Source organism: Diabrotica undecimpunctata, chromosome 1, assembly GCF_040954645.1.
Source record: "Diabrotica undecimpunctata isolate CICGRU chromosome 1, icDiaUnde3, whole genome shotgun sequence".
In the NCBI taxonomy this organism is placed as follows: Eukaryota; Metazoa; Arthropoda; class Insecta; order Coleoptera; family Chrysomelidae; genus Diabrotica; species Diabrotica undecimpunctata.
The window spans coordinates 209,082,063-209,102,187 of record NC_092803.1 but is presented as its reverse complement, the minus strand read 5'-3'; the positions used below and the strand labels follow the sequence as shown (position 1 = coordinate 209,102,187).

The 20,125-nt window shown below is 32.6% G+C and overlaps 2 protein-coding genes across 2 annotated transcripts; one reads left to right on the top strand and one right to left on the bottom strand.

Annotated features, from left to right (window-relative positions):
- The first annotated feature begins 168 nt into the window (after positions 1 to 168).
- On the top strand, positions 169 to 18,856 carry SP555 (SPRY domain-containing SOCS box protein SP555). Its single transcript, XM_072521101.1, has 4 exons — positions 169 to 338; positions 11,118 to 11,289; positions 12,071 to 12,233; positions 14,992 to 18,856. The coding sequence occupies exons 2-4, from the start codon at positions 11,209 to 11,211 to the stop codon at positions 15,489 to 15,491; spliced, it is 744 nt and encodes a 247-aa protein (XP_072377202.1). The 5' UTR covers positions 169 to 338; positions 11,118 to 11,208; the 3' UTR covers positions 15,492 to 18,856.
- On the bottom strand, positions 6,180 to 6,665 carry LOC140437328 (uncharacterized). The gene has a single exon (XM_072526799.1). It carries the CDS (start codon positions 6,663 to 6,665, stop codon positions 6,180 to 6,182), a length of 486 nt encoding a protein of 161 aa, XP_072382900.1.
- Positions 18,857 to 20,125: the final 1,269 nt, after the last annotated feature.

The following is a 20,125-nucleotide window of genomic DNA, read 5'->3' as shown; positions in this document are numbered from 1 at the left end:
AACAAAAATATTTTTTGCATCTTTTCATTATTGAAGTTGCCTCTGATACGATATTTTGTCGAGATAAGTAGTTTAGTTAGCACTTTCCTTGTCATAATGTCGCTGAAATACTTCACAATAATACGCTTGCAGTCATATCTATCTACTACATTAACGAGTCACCACTGGAAGACTCACCCCGAATGCGCGGCGAGACGTCCGCCGCGACGTCATTCTCTAACACTCAATGAATTTTGTTATTTCGGTAGTAGCAAGCTCAAAAACAGTGCTAGTCAATTATTAAAGATGACCAGTGTTCAACCCAACAAAAGTGCCGAAAAAGAATTCATCATTCAACGGTAAGTCCGTTCTAAATTCTTTTATTGATTTCATTTTATTGGCTTTGTTGTTGTTTGATGTACTTTATCAGCAGATAATCGATATGGCAGCCATAATCACCTGCTGTAAATTGTGATCGTGATAGTGGTTTAGGGATATGATAATCAGCATAAAAGACAGTTTAGTAACAAAAGTTTAATATGTCATAAAGTTACTGATTCAAAACTATGTAGTATACGAACTAGAACAAAGTGTAATATAATAAAAGCTTTTGTTGTTTTGATTAAGCAAATAATTTGTGTACAAATACAAAAAATAGTTTTATTCTTTTATCGTTATTGCAAAATGAACAGATTTGTTAGGATGAAATATCGTACATTTAACTTCTCATGCCTATATTAAGTTTACTTGTTAACCTGTTTTCTAACTTTCTTCTTCTTTTAAGACCTCGCATAGGTCGGACTCATTTTTACGTACTTTTTAATTTTTTCCAATTGTTTCCCATTAGTCTCATCTATTTTTGATCTATCAAATTTTCCTTTTCGTCTTTTCCTCAATATTTCTATATTCAAAACTTGTCTTCTAAATCTACTTACTTACTTATCCATGGCTTTAAATAGCAGATTCTACTTGCCGTTTATCACATTCTAATCGCCATTTGTTCTTGTCATATATATGTCATATCGCCGTATTTTCTCCAGTGATTTTTATTGGTCCGTTCAACTATAATCTGGAACGTCCTATTTTTCCCTTCTTTGATTTATTTCTGTCCTATCAGGTTTCCATTTCCAAAATCTCAAGGTAATTTTCTCTCGTCCATTAGTGTTAATCTGCAGCGTCTTCTCCAAAACATAATTTTTATTGCATGTATTCTGATTACCATTCTTTTATTTGTAACCCACGTCTCTGGGCCACACAGTGAGCTGCTTTCCACTATTACCTTAAAGATGTTTAGTTTTGCTTGTAATATTGTCGCTCCATATAATCGAGTGTAATTGTCGTATTTTCGTTTCTTTATTTTATATATTGTATCCATTCCATCTGATCCTGTATTTGTTACAGTTACCCCCAAGTGGTTATATTCATTTGTTTGTTTTATTCAATTTTTATTTATCTCTAGGTCTTCTGCAGTATTTCCAGTGACCATTTTTTGTGTTTTATGATAATTAATTTCGAAAACCCAGCTTTCAAATTTTTCTTCCAGATTTTTTATCATATAAGGGGTGTCGTCTTTCTCTTGATCTTCTCTTGTCTTTGTCAGTATGATCATTGGCAAACAAAAGGCTATGGATATAATTGTGGTCAATTTTTACTCCTATCTGTTAACATTTCTTGTTCGATTTTTTAATGTTTCATCTATATAAAGTTGAATAAGATTGGTGACAGGCAGCATCCTTGTCGAAATCCTTTATCGATTTTAAGTGCTTCTCTGCTGTTTTGTCTGACTTTTATTCTATATCCACTGTCTTCCTAAACTGATTTTACAGCATTGATGTACATGAGTGTCAGGGACGAAAACCAATTTGTTCTCGTGAGGTTCGCAGATGTGACTCATATTCTTTTTTAATTATTGGGGTTTTTTTTTGTATTTTTTATATATGTAGCTTAAGTAGCCAATTTTCCTTCCGTCGGTATTTTTGATCAAATAAACATTTGTTACACAGTTCAAATTCTTACATTACGTCGAAGGGATGTGTTGTATCAATTCTGCAGGTATGTCTGATGGTGCAGTTGTACTATTATATCACTTTTAGCTAATATTTAGTTTTCTCTTCTGATTTATATGTGCAACTTATGCTTGTCTGTTTTTATGTGCCATTTTTTCGTAAGGTGGGGGAGTATATAGATATCTTTTTTCTTGTAATAAAGCTAAGTAATATTATATCCATTCGTCTATATCTTTACCTTTTTATGAATGTTCTGTCTGAAGTTCCGTAACGTTTTCCATGCCTCTTTTGCTTTAGAGCTTCCCATTACGCTATCTATATTTTTACATTTTTTGAAGAAATTCGTTTTTCCAGCTCCTAATTTTGTTTTTTTTTTTTTTCATAAGTTTGCCATCTGTATTTTCCCCTATCTCTTTGATCTTCTGTGATCTGTCAATGTTAATAAGCTAACTTTTTTCTTTTATTTGGTTTTCTATCTTTTTTATCCACCAATATGATTATTTGTCAAAGAATGAACGAGATAAAGTAGACGTTGTGGAAATGGATTATCTTAGAAGGTCATGTCGAGTATCGAGAATGGAAAGAATCAGGAATGAGGAAATACGAAACCGTACAGGAATTAGAGATACTCTTTCAGATAGAATACAAGGAAGGCAATTACAATGGTATGGTCACGTGATGAGAATGGAGGAGGAGCGGTGGCCAAAGAAAGCCTTAATGTATGTTCCGCCAGAAAGAAGGAAAAGGGGAAGACCACCAAATTCCTGGAGAAGAGAAATTACAAAAACAATGCAATCTAGAGGCTTAGAAGAGGGAGATTGGAGAGATAGGAAAAGATGGAGGCTGAAATGCGGGAAGCGGCAATCGCCGTAGGGCCCCCGTTATATGATGATGATGATTATTTGTTTTTATAATTTATCTGGTCATTATTCCTTGCAATGGCTTCTTCTGCTGCTAAGTGTATATCGTTCTTTATTCTTTAATCCTTGTCCATCTTTCCTTTTTTATGCTGGTCTCACTTGATAAAGAAAAGAGATCGACTCGTCGTTTAGTTTATCTGTAAGGTACCTTTTTGATTTAATGTTTTCATCCTCGTTACATTTTTTTTATTAGACATTTGTGATTTGTGAAGTTATTTCTTATGTAGATATATTCTTATTCTCACGAAATAGTAGTGTAATCCACAGGTGGCTCTCTATATCCTCTCGTTTGTCATAGACCTCTCTTAACTTCTTCCATCGATCTCTATTCTAAACAACATACTTCCAATTTCGGCTATTTTATATCACCTACTTATCTGATTTGTGGTCTTCCTCTTTGCCATTTTCCTTTAAAAGATAGTCTAGTAATAACAAAAAAAAACATCTGGGAAAGTGAGAATATAGATAACAATACAGAAAGGACAAATCTAAAACCTATAGAAATAAAAAATCCAAGGCCTCAGATAATCTAAGTAACATACAGACCAGTATTAGGTAACTATAATCATCTCCATGATGTAATTAACAATAATTAACCATGTTTGAACACAAGAAAATACATGTTCTGGTAGATGGCCAGAGAAGCAGTAACTGCTTAGTCGTAAGAAGACTAAGAGGGACAGACGGAGACACGGATCATTTTCTGGTAAAAACGAAGATAAGAACAAGAACAGCGTCCCAAAAAATCCATAAGAATACACCAACAACATTATGGGATACCGAAATTCTGAGAGATAATTAAATAGAGCAGAAATTTCAAAGGGCTATCCAGATAGCACCGACACAGACAGAGGATTATCACGACAAAGAATCTGCTTGGAAAAATATAAAATTAACTTTGACAAGCGTATCAGATGAAATATTACTCCATTGGATAGGAAACCTCAGAAGAAATTCTGACGAAAGAATAGTAGGGATGGTGTGGAAAGAAGCCCCAACTGGAAGAAGACCACGTGGACAACCTGGACTCCGATGGAGAGATAATATAGCAGGAGCTATATTAACTTAAAGCTGTGAGCTAGAGAGGAATGGAGGCATGTTGTCAAGTCGCCTAAAACACACGAAGGGTTGTAACGCCACCGAGTAAGTAAGTTTGGAGAGGACATGGATAGAGTATTTCAATGATTCAACAATAAAGATACGTTTCGACTTACAAACTAACGAGAGGAAATCATAAAAGTATGGAGTTGAAAAAATTTCCAGTCCTAGGTAAAGTAAATCTAGAACTCATTAGATAAGGATCGCCATAGATCGTGCAGTTAAATTACTCTACAAAAAGACAATTTATATAATATTCTTCTAAATTCGATTTTAGTGAGTATAAATGTTAAAATATTATAGTTTGTTGCTTCTTCTGACCTACTACATAATAAAATCTAATCATTTGTTTACTTCAATGAATCAACTGTTTACATAAACAATTCGACATTGATGTAATCGTGACTGGCGTCTTAGTTATAATTTTATATCGAAATTATTAATGAAAGACATTATTATTGATAATGTATTAACATTATCAGTTAATATACAGAGAAGTGTACTGGGTATTAAATATTAATATATTAATATATCTGATAAAATGATCTATACGCACTAAACACTAAATAATAAAACTGGGCAATTCATAACTCTAATAACTACAATTACATCTTAATAATTGAAAAAGTTATATTGTTCGATAGATATTTAACCCTTTAAGGTGCAAAAGTCATTTTCCCTTTTTAAGACGAATATTTTTGAAAATTATGAAATCAAATAAAAGCTAATAAATTACCTAATAGAGAAAAACCGAAATTATCTTTTATTATGTGAAATTATTTATCTTATATGGAGTGGTAAATATTGCTACCAGTGGGCGTTTGAGCATTTACCATCACTTGCAATACACTAGTAAAGAGTTCCACCGCTACATCTACATACTTAAGCAAACGTTGTAAAGGAATAAACATTTCTTCAAACTTTATTTCTCTTGATATGTAGAAAAACGTTCTTTGCATAATGCTAGAATACATTTTTAGCAAATGACATTAGTTCTCTTCTGTTTCTTGTTTGAACTGCAGTTAGTTGTTTACATCTACGGTAAATGCCTTTGATTGGCAGATGAAAGTGATCAAATCCCCATATCGATGGTATAGTGCACAGAAGTGGTAAGTACAAAAATAGTAATTTTCCAGGAGAACGATTTGAAAGTTTGATGTTGTGTAGGAAATGTGTTAATAAGTTTAGAACCGCCGCAATATTCTTTAATTATTCAATAGTTATTTAACTTCATAAACAATAATATAAACACATTTAAAATATTGGCAATATTCTTCTATGTCCGAATATTTAATAAGCAGTATGTACTTACCACGTCAGTCGTTCGCTAAGTGGTACTTACCATATTTTGGCATTAAGATTGGCAGTGTTGATAGGGAAAAAATACCGGTAAATAGTGTTTTTGTAAAATTTTATTCATTTTTGAACTATATTCACAATACTCTTTAGGTAGAAAAAAATTAAAATTGAATCGGCCACTTTATTGAATTTTGAATTTATTCAGAATCTGTATTATCATCTCGTAATGCTGTCGTAGAACAGGGTAAAGATTCATAAAACGACGTATAATCATTGGGTATTATTCCACTGTTGAACAATGAAAGTAACTCCTTTTTTTAGCCTGACTTATAGGACGCTTGTTTGGATAAGCGTGTTGTAATGTTAGTGACTCCCATTGTTTTACCTGTGAATAAAAAAGTTATTTTTTATCAACAGTTAAGGATCATACGAATTAAACATTGATTTATACACGTAATAGAACACCGGTGCACCCACATTTTGTTCTTGATATAGACGATGCATTATACTAATGTTTAAATCCGATGATAAGTATAATCCTTTCGTGTCCCGACGGCAATAATGAGATATCGATATGTGCTTATTCGAGGTTTGGTATCTTCTCTTAAGAATAGATGGTGTTTTGTTGGAAATTTTCCTAGACCTTCAAACACATGTGAATATTTTGTTACTAGATCATTTAAATTGGTAAATTTAGAACTTACTAATGAATCTAAGCGTTTGACTAAATTTAATTCTAGACATTCCTTAAACTTCACCAAAGGAACCTGATTTTTGTATCTACAACTACAAAATATATATCTTATTTATCATTTTTAATAACACAAGTTAATGTATCTCTACCTACAGTTTTAATTTTGAACTTTGAATCCCCATATTATGATCCCCATAACGTTAACTCTGATTCTCTGAGCAGTTTTTCTTGTGTTGCCTTGTTGTGTATGCCCATTACTATTCTATCTCTGATCATCTGATCTTGTTGGCTATACTCTGTTGTTTTAATGGCTTTCCGTAGTTCTGTAACAAACGGGTCAAATGGTTGCCCTCCTTGCTGGCTAATCCTATTAAGCTTAAATCTTTCAAAAATGACATTTTTCTTTGGTAAACAATACTCTTTAAACTTCTTTTTTACGCAAGTTACCGTTCTGTCTTCATTTTCGTCAAATGTGAAGGTGTTGTACAGCTCTAATGCCTCGTCACCCACCAGACTTAAGAAAACTGCCAGCTTTTTACTTTCTGGTTTGGAGGTTAGGGCCGTAGCTATCATAAATAGATCAAACTTTTGGCTAAATTTGCGCCAGTTTTCAGATATATTCCCATCTAATACTAGAGATTCAGATCTGTCGCTGCCACCTCCTGTCATGCTATCTTGTTACCAACATGAATAATATGATTGTCACTTAACTGGGTATCATACACATTTCTATTCCGAGCAGCTGCAACAAAGAAAATAAAGATCATGCACGCTTATCGACGTTTCGGGATGATATGACACGTGAAGTAAAATTTTCTAATTTTCTTTTACAAAACTTTAACAGAGATTGATTACATAAAAACAGTTTTTGGCAGTTTGGTATTATGAGGTTGTTTCATATTTTTCTCATTCTTATTACCATCACTTGCAAACGACATAAGAAAACAACCTTTTGTAACGTTTAACAATTATTTAAAAATAGTAACGCTAACATATTACGTTTCTAAAATACCCAGAATAGATCTCTGTTATTTTATGTACCTTCTGTACTGAATTGTGTACATAAAATGTTTCCTTCTCACAATTAAGTTAACTGATATTAAATTGTCTGCAAAGTTTTTGTTTTTATAGATAGGTATAACAGACAATATAATCTATATGTATGTTACATGATACTCTAATCAACTAGATTGACCTATAATTTATAAATTGAATAACTCAATCTCTTACAAGTTTATTTGTTATTTTATCATTATTAGATTCTTTGGAAAACCATCTAAAAAAGATTCTAACCTAGCTATAACTCCAACAATAACCCAGACCACGACGTTAATAGAATATTGAATTAAATTACAATTACACAGGGCTGGACTGTTAAAAAAAAGGCGACATCCTTAACTCTAAACGGATGGCGCCAGGCCCCCTGTCCTAAACATTTTAAATCAAACTTTTTTTCAAATATTAATGCATGTAAAGTAAATTAATATCGTTTCTGAATTGTTTTAAGTTGAATTTTAATTTAAATTCATAAACTTTAATTTTCCACTGTCCCTTATACTTCATTATACTCTCCTTATACTCCTTATACTCTCTTACATTCCCTGGCTACTCCAATAAATTTTTAAAAAGTGTGAGTAATTTTCCAATTGCTCTTACAGAAGAATCTACTCGTTCAAAAATTTGAAGAAAACATCTTAATTGGTGTGGTCAATAGAGAATGAAAAATACTTACGAAAATGAGAGTATTGTACGATTCTAAATATGAATCTACTTTCGAATTATAATTTTTTAATCGCTATTGTTAATTATGTGGTTTTGTTATGAACTCACTCATTGGCGTTGGTACTTTCTTATTGCTAACTTCTTCTTCCAATATCAGTCTTGTCGTATTCTGTTGATGCGTTTGCTACACAATTTGCTTAAATTAGTAAAATGAGAATTGTTTCTTGTTCTTCTTATTATTATCTTGATTCAAGTAGGTATGTATAGTCCTAAAAGAAACAGATCGTAAAAAGGGAAAAATCGAAGATACGGCTCTAATTCAAAAGATAGCATAATTATAATGCTAAATGAAACGAATTGCGTCGCAAATTCCTCGGCAAAATGCAGTAGGATCAGGGCCCTGATTCTATTTCATTTCGATGTCGAAATTTAAAAGCGGCTACGCCATGACAGTCGCAATCGCTAGCGATTCATTTCGATTGTAGTTAAAACTGGGGATATTTACTTTATCATTTTGACACTGCTGAAAATTTGGGTTGGCCCTGTTGTTTATTGGCTGCACTACGCTTGTTGAATGTTTGTTTTGTTTACGTTACGTGAACGTCTTTTTTTTCTTGTTTGAGTTGTTAAATCATAAATATTGGCCATTCTCAATTATATTTTGAATTGAAAGAAAAGATGGCAAGAAAAAAAAAGGCGATGTGGGAGATCCTTAAGTTATAACCACTAAGATTTGACTTAGTGGTTATATTCTAATATATTTTTAAATTTACTGCAGCTTAGTAATACTAACCCTAAACATTTTGGGTATCCTAGAGGCATAAACACCTTCTTCCAAATATGGTTCTAATACCCTTATTAAATAATTTGCAGCTTGTTTATTATGCCGGAATTGCTGCCTAAATTGAGCATCACTTAGTAAAAAAGAATTTTGAGTATCCCGTAACATTCTTCTTATCCTCCGTTATGAGCGTCGGATATCTAACCTCTCCAATTCCTCCAAAACTAGCAAATGTCCGTAAAACACAGCCATATTGATACTTTTTGCCTCAGTTTTCCTTGCAAGGATCAAAACACCGCCTACCTAAACTGAACCTAAGTCCACTTCTCCCAGTCCAGTCAGTCATGTCAGATTAATTTCGACTCGAAATGAAATTTTAACCACTTTCTTGAAGTTGAAATTAATTTCGATAAGTCGAAAATTAGTGACGTCGTTTGGTTAGTTCAGCTGAAATCCACAAGGTTTGCAAAGTCGCATTTCGACGTCGCCATATTAATTTCGACATGTTTTGAGTCGAAATCTCAATTAGAATCAGGGTCCTGGTTACCCATATTAAAAGAGAAAGTTAATAAAAAAATATTACTATTAGTAAGTCAGTAAACATATCAAGGATACATCATTTATGTTTTTTAAATAACACACATATAAAATCAGAGTTTGGTAGTTTTGGTAGTTTGGCAGAGTATGCTAAATGTAAGACCAAATATTTACTATGTCGGGATAGTAAGTATTATGAGGATTTTTTTCTGTTTTTTTCCTTATGATTTACTATGAAATCAGTAACAGGAGAATTTTACTGTCATCATGGCATGTGGTTGTCTTTTTAAAGACGAATCACGTGCTATGATTTTTTCTGATGGATATTCTCAAGTTAAAGTGTTCGATTCGATAATCTATTCGATTCGATTTCATTTGATTATCGATTTAATCCGATAATCGACTCGGTTGGAAAATCGATTCGATAAAATCGATTCGATAATCGATTCGATTCGGTAATCGCTTAGATTTGATTCGATAATTAATTCGTTTCGATAATCGACTCGATTCGAATCGTTAATTCGATTCGATTCAATTCAATAATCGATTCTATTTGATTAGATAATCGATTAGACTCGATATACGATTCGATAATTAATTTGATTAGATTTGATACGATTCATTTGTGTATTAACAATTTGGGATTCAAGACTAATGGGTACTGATTCGCTCATTGTTCTGGAATAATCAGAATTGGTAATTGGTAATAAAGTTTGTCCAGCTTCCTTTTCTAATTGAAAATAGTAATTTGATTATCAGTACTTGTTCCTTTTCCGTAGATCTTGGCATTTCTAAAATATTTTACTAACAAAATATATAATCCAAAACACAAAACAATACATAGCGCTGTGAAATAATGTCAAATAATGACCTGAACGACAACTATCACTTCACTCTTTTACACTTCGAAACGGTAGCCAATATGGATGAAGTTTTACGTCAAATGTTCGTAATTCGCGTAGTTGATTGGCTTTAGAATGCGCGCATTTGAAATATCAACGAATCAAATGTAGGTTAGGAATAGACCGCTTATGTATGTAACGCTGCAATATGTTTGTGTTTAATCACGGAACTACTGCTTTTTCCGTCACATCCAACTTAATGCGTCAGAAAGAAATCGAAAAACTGTTATGCACCGAAAGAAGGCTCTGAGAAGAACTTTAGAAGTTTACAACATTGAAGAAAGCGGAGAAAAGTTCAAGAACCACCCCAAAAAATTAACAATAGATGCTCCGTAGGGAAAAAAGGTAACGATCACTACCATCTAAACCTTTGGTTTAGAGAGGATGTGAAGATGAAATGTGTAGAAAAAGAAGTCATCCTATTGACAGAAAATTCTTCAGGTATAGTCAGAAACACAAGACGCAGATTTAAAATAGAAAACCTCGAAAATGATTCAACGACAATATATCATAAACAGACTAGCTTATGCCAATAAGAAACAACAAGAAGTGGAACTTCAGATTAATACTATTAACAATTAAATTAAATAATAATTTATAATACGTGTTGTGTTTTCTATATAGTACTATAAGTATATCTAGGAAATGTTGTAACATACTCTAACCATCATCATCCTTTCTCAGCATCTGAAGTACCTACTCCTTTTCTGGATATGTCTCCCCAAAATCTGTCCAGTTGACACTCTATAACAATCTCGTCATCCATAGTATATAACCAGCTTTGGTTATGTCATTTCTTCATCTTACCCTCGGTCTTTCTTTATCTCCTTGGCCTGTTCCCGTTCATCAGATAGTCTCTTGTTTGCTTCACCTCCATTTGAATGTGTTCACCTATACCAAGCAAATGTCTTTTATTTTTACGTTCTACATACGATAACTCAATAAGTTAGATTGTCTTATTCAAATTTTATACAAAAAATTCACTTGAAATATCAACCAAATAAACCAAGCTTTTACAAAGGATAATGAACCACTACACATAAAAATAATAGAATTATTAAATGATCTCGTTATTTTGTAACCCACTACATGCGAGAAATACTTATATCGTAAAGTGAGCGATAAAGGTTTAATATTTATTATTGTTTATGATAAGAATGACTAAACTAGCGTTTTCAGCGTGGAAGGTTTGTTGCAATCATGGAATCCCACATCGGACTAGCATACGGCGGAGGTGTCCGCTGCATCTGGAGGTGAAGATACCGAGGAAATGGGCTCAGCGGATGCCAATCCTTTACGAAACGGCTGCGATGACATCTGGACATGGGACAGAAGGGAGAAAAGTCCAGAGGTAAGGCCTTATTCATATATTTTTACTTTCCACTCGATTATAATATAATTTCTGTTCGGTTTTTTTTTACACTTTTTTATTCCATCATATACTTGTAGGTTGCTCCTAAAGGTTGTTCTAACGATATTTTTTTTGCAATTTTTGTGGATATAATTTATCGACCTAATCTTTCTATTCTTTCTAATATAAGATTATCATCTCCGGGTTTCTATAGTTATATTCTTCTTTCTTATCGAGTCTATGAAATTCTTTTCTAAATAAATGGATTTGGGAGAAGCTAAAGTAAGAGTGAACTTCTGTGAAGAACAACATCTTACGGACGAACAGATGGACGAACAAGAAATCGAATAGAACATGCTAATAAGATCAAGATGGAATTTGGTTTTGTTTTCTGATTACCACTATGCAAGCTTCTTGAATTTCCACAACTCTGGGCCCATAACCTTTAGGGATGCGTGATGGAAAAAGTCTGCTTATAGATGGAATACTAAAACGATACGTTGACAAAAATAAACGTTTTATTCTAACACAAATTCCTGTTTACAAAAATGTCTTGGTAGCGCCCACGACACAAATGTTTTACAATAACGGTTAAAAACTAGTGGGAAACTAGTCTCAGGCGGATTCCTCGTGAATTGTCACTGCGGATGCTAACAAAGTAGTTGCGAGTGCAGTCGGTTTTAGACCGTAGTTTTAAAACATTTCTCCGTGGGCGCTCGACCTAAAACGTTTGTGCGAACTATGCTAATTTAAAAAAAAAACTGTATACATTTTTTTTTAGGTGAGACTGCATGGTCCAGGACTTCGCATAGCACATTTTCATCCAAACTGGAGTAGTGGTACTGCCGGAGTGAGAGGCACTAGGGTACTTAATAATGGAAGGTATTTCTGGGAGTTGCATTTATCGAGAAGGATCTTTGGAACCAGTATGATGTTTGGTATAGGTAGGCTATCATTTTCATATTAGTTGTATATTTACCAAGAGCGTTTTGCAAAACCATAGATCTAATAATCTTCTTCTTCTTCCTTATTTCAAGTCTCAGGCATCAAACTTTGCTATGTCTTTTCAAAGAACTTTTTACAGTTCTTCTTTCTTACTTCTTTTATTGTCTGTCGTGTTTCAGTTTTCAGCCATTGAACTTTAGTGATGCTGACTTAGCTATTTCAAAAATAAAAAGTAGTAGCAGCAAAGATCCTGATGGATTTAATATATAATTGTCCAAGCATTAACAACTTTAATAAATTAATCAAAATCTTGTAATACCTATCCTTAAGTTTTCAAAACTGCAAAGGTAATACTGTTTAAGAATAAAGGCTTAACTGATGATTAAAAACAACAACCGTAGCTATTGATCATTTTACCAGCAATATAAGGGTTTGAAAAATATCTTGTCACTCTTGCATCGTTTTTAGACCCCACAATACTTTGATTGTATTATACATAGTATTCTGCTAAGAAAACTTCCTTATTATAATTTTTATAGGTATATTAGTCACCTAATTGATTCGTATCTGTCGAATCGTGATCAGTAGGTTCATTTCATATATATATATATATATATATATATATATATATATATATATATATATATATATATATATATATATATATACCCGGTATTTAGGCGTTCCACGCCCTTCCGATAGGGATCTATGGAGGAGTATCACCTAGCCGCAAGCCCTTATCTCTTGCCGTACTGCTCCACCATAGGCCGATCAGATACCAGCATATTCTAGACTAAGCCGCAGATTCATTTTAGAATTTTAAACTACTGCGTTAGCCTTTTTGTTTTGCTATTCACCGAGCCTAGGATTTGAACTGACATCTCTCGCATTGAAGCGAAGGAGAAGCCAGCCGCCCAGCCCGCTTGGCTATCCGATCGACAGGTTCATTTCAACCAGTGTGATTCTCAATAACAATTTCTGATGTATGGTCTCCCTCAAGGCTCGGTTTTGGGTCCGATATTATTCTCATTTATATTAATGTCCTAGTATGCTCTCAAAATGAGGCAGTCAATACTGTTTTATTTGCTGATGCTACTACTTTCTGTGTAAGCTATCACTCTTCTGAATTTGACCTATCAACTAATTTGACCCTGAAAAAAACTTATTCAATTGGTTTTTAACTAAACGTCTCTCTCTCTCTCTCTCTCTCTCTCTCTCTCTCTCTCTCTGAACGTCTAAAAAACTCTGAATGACAAAGTATTAGTTTCACTTTAAGAAATAACACTGATATTGAACACATTGCTCTACCACAATGCGTAACCGAGGAGGAGGTTCTGCGGATACACTTGAATGCAGGATTTATTTGGGAACAACATATAGTTAATTTAACGAAAAAGCTTTTCCGACAACTTTTCATTTTTAAAAATCTTGTACAAGTGATTTCCAGGAAAACTATATTAACAGCTTATCATAGTAACTTTCAGTCTAATCTAATTTATGCTATTCTCTCCTTTGGTCACTCTTATCGTTTATCATATTAATGAAGTGTGTCAGTGTGTTTTATGTAAAATTTAGAGGTCACTAGTTAAATGATTTAGAAATAATAATGGAAGAAAAAATACAATATTCTTATTGTGAATAAATTGACGAAAATAGCAAATATTAGTGAATAAATTACGAAAATAAGCTGACTTTACTCATTGTTGTTATCTGTACCAAGAAAACGACTTACCTTTTTAAATATTGTGTATTAATTATTGTAGCCAGTGGAGTAGAATAGTAGATACGCTTCGCGAGGATAAGGGACGCCGAGGCACGATAGGCCGTAACCGATAAATTGAGGTGTTTTCAGCATGCTGTCTTGATGAAAAGTTTGTCTTGAAATGGTCAGAAAAACCCTCTGGCCTTTCTTAGGTGGTCTATGGAGCAAGTGCTCCCCCATAAATCAGCGCTATTGTATGGCGCTTTTGAATGGCGATAATCTAACTTAATGGTCATTGAAATAGTTTGTAGCGGTTTCTGCATTTGCAACGTAATTTCCGAAATAACAAAGGGAAATCAGATTCTTTGAACTTAAAAATAGACATGTGTTGAAGCCAATGTATCAATGATATTTTACTGAATAGAAGAAAATAATATCTTTTAAAGTAAAGTAGTTATACCACTAAATTAGATAAAATGATAGATTAATATATAGTACAGTAATAAAATATATTAAATGTAAAATATGAAAATAAACAGAGTGTGTGTACGTTTTATCTCTAGGCTCCATTAAGGAGCAAACCAATACAATGCGCATGTAGATTTCACAATAATTATCGCACTAGAAACATTAGTAATCTTGTACCAGAATTTTAACACCTAGAAAGATCCAGAAATGGTTCAAGGTATTTAGCCATTAATAAGTGTTATAACATAGTGATAGCTAGAGTAAAAGCTCTTAACTTTGATTAATTCAAAGTAAAAATTAAGAGATACCTTCTAGTAAATGTCTTTTTTCATTTGAGGAGTATTTTTTTTCAATTTTAATCTGTTGTGATTGTTGTGTGTTTGCTATCTTTGTTAATATACTTAGTTTTATGTTTTGAATTTATATTTCTGTAAACTTTGTAAAAGTGCTTTGGTAATATTATTGCCAATAAGCTATCTATCTATCATTATGTCGTCGTTCAAATATAAGTTCCATGAATCTATTGTATCTATAGTTTGACGCTTCTGAGTATTTATATTAGACGTAATAGTATTGATGTGTTTAAGGTACAAAGAAAGCGCGTCTTCATGCAGACTCGTTCACGAACCTCTTAGGTAAAGATAACCAAGGCTGGGGTCTATCCCACAAAGGACTTCTCTGGCACAGCGGTAGATGGACTCACTATACCAAACCATTTCGAGAAAACGTCCCCACCAAAATAGGTATTCTCTTCGACGGTATAGCGGGTACCATAACGTACTACAAAGACGAAAAATGCCTCGGAGTAGCTTTTAGGGGCTTGAACGAAATTAAAGAGCCACTCTACCCAATCATATGTTCAACAGCAGCTAAGACTGAAATGCTTCTCGACTCGATGAAAAGAGACTTCGTCAATCTTCAAGATAGATGTAGAGCGGTCATAGTTAAGGGAATAAAGAATAAAGAAGACTTAGAGAAATTGTGTCTGCCTCCTAAAATCAGACAGTACTTAGGAGAAGCCATTCCCGACGTGGTTCAACCTTTCAAGCCAGTTAATCAGAATGTTGAAAATTTAGGAAATATTTGATCTTTTTGTATGACCTTAAGTGAATCTATAGCTTCGTGAATTTTGTATCTTGTGCCATTTTAATTATTTAAACAAACCTTTATGACTTTCAACTGAAAATTGTCGTTTATTAACAAATATAACTGAAAATGGAAGCTATTTCTGACAGCACGACTACGAAATTTAACAAGACAATCTAAAACGTCGCCAAAATGGTAATAGCACCTATTGATTTGGGACATATTTAGTACATTAAACAAATTTAAAGATGTTTATTTTGTTAAAATTATGTTAAGACTAATTAATAAATTCGAATAATGCATACATTCCATTGCCATCTAATGTTTATAGGTAACCAATGCAATTGTAAGAAAATTTTAAAAGTGTACAATTTTTTCTTAGTTCTTAATTTATATTTTTGACAGATATCCTGACACATATTTTAATATTATTTTTATACTTTATTCATTATAAATAAAAAGTGACTTAATTCTCTAGTTAAAATAATATTTCTGGATATGGATATGGCATGTGGATATCTGGAAGTGCAAAAGCTTAAAATAGACAGCTGAAACATAGCTAAAATATTTATATCCATTATTGATACAATATTCCTTCATTCAACTAGAAATACCAAATTAAAACGTATGATAATAGCTTTAAGAAGATATTTACCAGAAACATTCCATAAATCGTTTTATAAAACTGGATAAAATGGATAAAATTCATTAAATAGACGTTCACGTAGATATGTTTTGAAGGTCTTAATTTGTTCGATTTTTAGCGTGGATGATATTCCTTAAAAAATGTATCTTAAGGATTAATACTCATTGTCATAGACATTGCCGATACTTTAAGCTTTGGAATAAAACTCAAACAATTTTTGTCATCGATAGCTTTCCCTAAGTTGTAGCTTCTAGTTATCTGTTTTTTGGTCGGACATATACAAATAGACCACAGCAATCCCCAATTATAAAGCAATACCGCAGTCAATCTGTGAAAAAATCATCGAGTTCACGTAAGTCTCTTGTAGAGCTTTTGAAGGATCTGAAAGGTATATGAGAAATAGCTGATGACAAATTCTTGATGACCTATAGCTGGTTTTGCTTTGTTTTTTTAAACGATCAAAAAAATCAAAATTTTAGATCTATAACTTTTATTTGAATTCTCTTAATCATTTTTAACACGAATATTTGTATCTCCAATATTGGTGGATCGTCCCTTTTTAAAGCTTGCCCAGTATTCACCAACCTGCTCGTTTAAGTGCCTTTTTAGTCTACTTCTTCTGACTTTGGCGAGTACCTTATATGTTACATCCAGAAGAGTCATACTACTGTAGTTTTCGCACACTGCTTTATCTCCCGTCTTATGAATGGGACATACTATCTCTCGCTCCCAGATTTTCCATTACTGCCTGCACTTTTATCGTTTTGCATGCTTCATATGATTTCTCTTATTTCTTCCGCGGTAGGAAGAATTTCCTCCATTGCTTCCGCCATGTGGTTGACTTCCCCTGCCATTTCCACTTGCTCCTCATCACCTATCTATTCTTTAACTTCCACCTATCTTAAATGCTCTTGCCGTTTATCTAAATTCCCCTGCTTATCTTCTTTACTCTTGTAAAAATTTTGTTTCTCTTGCGCCTTGGTCACTGCTCTTTTTTTCTCCTGATAGAACTTTCTCACATTTTTAATAACGTAATGTTTTTCAATCTCTTGGAACTTTTTGTCCATATGCTCCCTTTTCTTCCTCCTACACACTTTTTCGGCATGTCTTCTCTCTGCTTCATATTCATTTCTATTTTCGTCACTTGGTTTGTCCATATATTTTAGTCTTAATTCATTTTGTTTGTTATGTCTTTTCTTGCAATCGACATCAAACCATTATTTATCTCTCTCCTTATTTACTTGATTTAACCGCTTTTGATCTTTTTCCTTCATAGCTTCTTCTAATATTCTCCACTCCATTTCTATGCTACCTTGATTTTCGCTTTGAAGTAGTTTTGCTGTCACGTCTGCCTGCAATTTGTTTTTTAGTTTGGCGACGTTATATTTTTTAAACGATTTTCTCTGTTCTCTGACCTTTGGGAAAGTTTCTCTCTTAATTTCATGAACATTAGTATGTAATCGGAATCCGCGTGTTCACCTTTTTTTTTTTCTCTTACTGGCCTACAAGCCTCTCACAGTTTGCAAAGAGTAACAACCTTTTCCAACGTCGACTATCAACAGATTTCATTTTTGATTTGGAGTAACTTTCTTTTCAATTATTTGATACAGAAAAAACATGGTCTATTGTCGACATTCAGCTTGTTTTTCAGTTTTTATTTTCTAGTAATCCTGTTCTACATGATTTCGTTTTAAATTTTCTATATGATGTACTGATAGTATTGGTCTGAGCAATTCCTCGCTTTTCAATTAATCTCCTTTTTATAATTTTTGGTGATATACGATTCTTCCATTCATTCCGTACCTATTTAAAATGTGTTAACCGTTCTCTTTACATTACTTCCAAGAATCATTACGACGTTATTTTGAGAAAATCAAAAACAAATTGCAGAATTGATGTGCTATTTAATGAATTTTCCGTGATTATATTAGACTAAGTGTATATTTAACCTGCTTTTCTTGTGATTGTTAATTCACACGTAATTTTGTACAAACCTTTTTAATCGGACGGAAGGCCAGTGGTGTCATGTTACCTTAAAAATTGTAAAAAGTAAATATATTCAAACATTTTAGGATTATAATGCATATATTAGGAATACAAAGATTTTACAAAGTTTGCCTATATTCATACTTTATATGTTTGCTAGCCGATACACAATGCTTAATGTTTAAGTTCCTTCTTCAAAAAAATTTTGTCTGTGTTGAATTTGGGTGAGTTTTAATAATATTACCTGGATTTTTATATTTTGACTGAAATTCTGCTATATACGATCTTTATTTTGTTATTAAAAAATAATACATCAGCACAAAAATTAAGAAACTTAGCTGAATGCAAGGAGTAACAACAAAAATTACTTAATTTAATTAAGATTCTTTCCTAGCCAAGAAAGTTCAATCAGCTGTTTAAGCATGAGTTTTTCAACAGTCTGTCTTTAATCTTTCAGTCTTCATTCTAATTTAGAGTATCTTACCAAAATCAACATCGTGTTTATACATTGAATACGAAAGAATCCCACTTTCGAATTTCCTTCTTATTTGATATTTCTCACTATCTTCTACACGTGTAGTACCAGCAATAGTTCCTTGGTAATCGTTTAGTAAGTTATCAACCTTTTTTGTTCAGCATATATCTACAGATCTTCCGTGGACTAGTATTTTAATGGCAACCTTATAACATTTGAGACCTATTTTCTTCCCAACATCAGATCTGCTTATTTATGTGCTTTTGTGTTTCTAATATTTTTTTGAATTATTCTTTCCATTCATTTAATTTTTTATCTAGTTAGGTACTGTTTCCACTGTAAGCATATTTAGGAGCTTCTTCAAATGATAAGGCTTGAGCAATTACTTCAACCTAAACCTGGATGACAATAAAGTTTCTTAAGGTTAAGGTTAAGGTCGAAAGGTTCCAGTTTTTATTCTATCGCTACTAAATATTTTAATCTTTATTTGAAATATTTGTTTTGTTTTGTTATTACACTATCTTGAAACGTTTGCCAATCTTAACATCAAGATAGTAAAAAGATTATAGTAGAGACCAAGTCGAATTTGAAAGTGATTTCTAGGTCCTTCCATATTATCGTTTTTTTTTATGGTTCATGTTTTATTAAGTTTTACCTTACTTTTTACTCTATTATTGATGTATATAACAAACTATAAAAATCCATTGTAACAGATTTCATAATACCATTTTTAGTGAAGAGAGAACTGACAAAAAATCGAATAAATATAACAAATACATTTAGTTGGACCCCCTAGAAAGGGATGATTAAAAGCAGTAACGAATGATAAATATATTCCTTTGTTCTGCATAGTTTATCAATCCTTGATATTGTTGATTTTTTTCTCCTATTCTAAATTATGCGATTGATCTTTTGGTATTATCTTTTATTGTTATGTTTTTTGTGAAACAATTCTGAACCTTTCTATTCGACTTTTTTTTTCAATTATTTTATCTCTGTCGTTTCTGATTTAGCGATTATAATTGCCCAGATTGGTGTTTAGGGTTTTTGGGCTTTTTCTCCTCAATCAGAATAAGAAATTTCAAACAAATACAGTAAAGAAGAATAAATAGGTTCCTGCTTTCTATTTCTGAGCATTTTATCTTGGTCTTATTGATTTCTATCTTAATCTTCTATTCTAGCAACAGAATTACTTGGAGAGAGGAAAGAACCGAACACTAACATATCAAAAAAGAAGACGCCATTGTTTAGAGAGAAAGTGAAGACAAAATGTGAAAAAGAGAAGAAAGCCTTTTTACAATACAGAACATAATACAACAGGCATACAACCACTATAAACTAATCAGTAATGAAACGAATACGTTAGTTAGACAAATAAAAAGGAAACACTGGCAGAACTTCTCAAAACTGATGGAACATATTTACGAAACACAAAAAAATATGGAGAATGATCAGAGGATAAAGAAAAGAGATGAACGAACTAATAAAAACGAAACGCATTCATACATGATACAGAGAGGATAAAAAG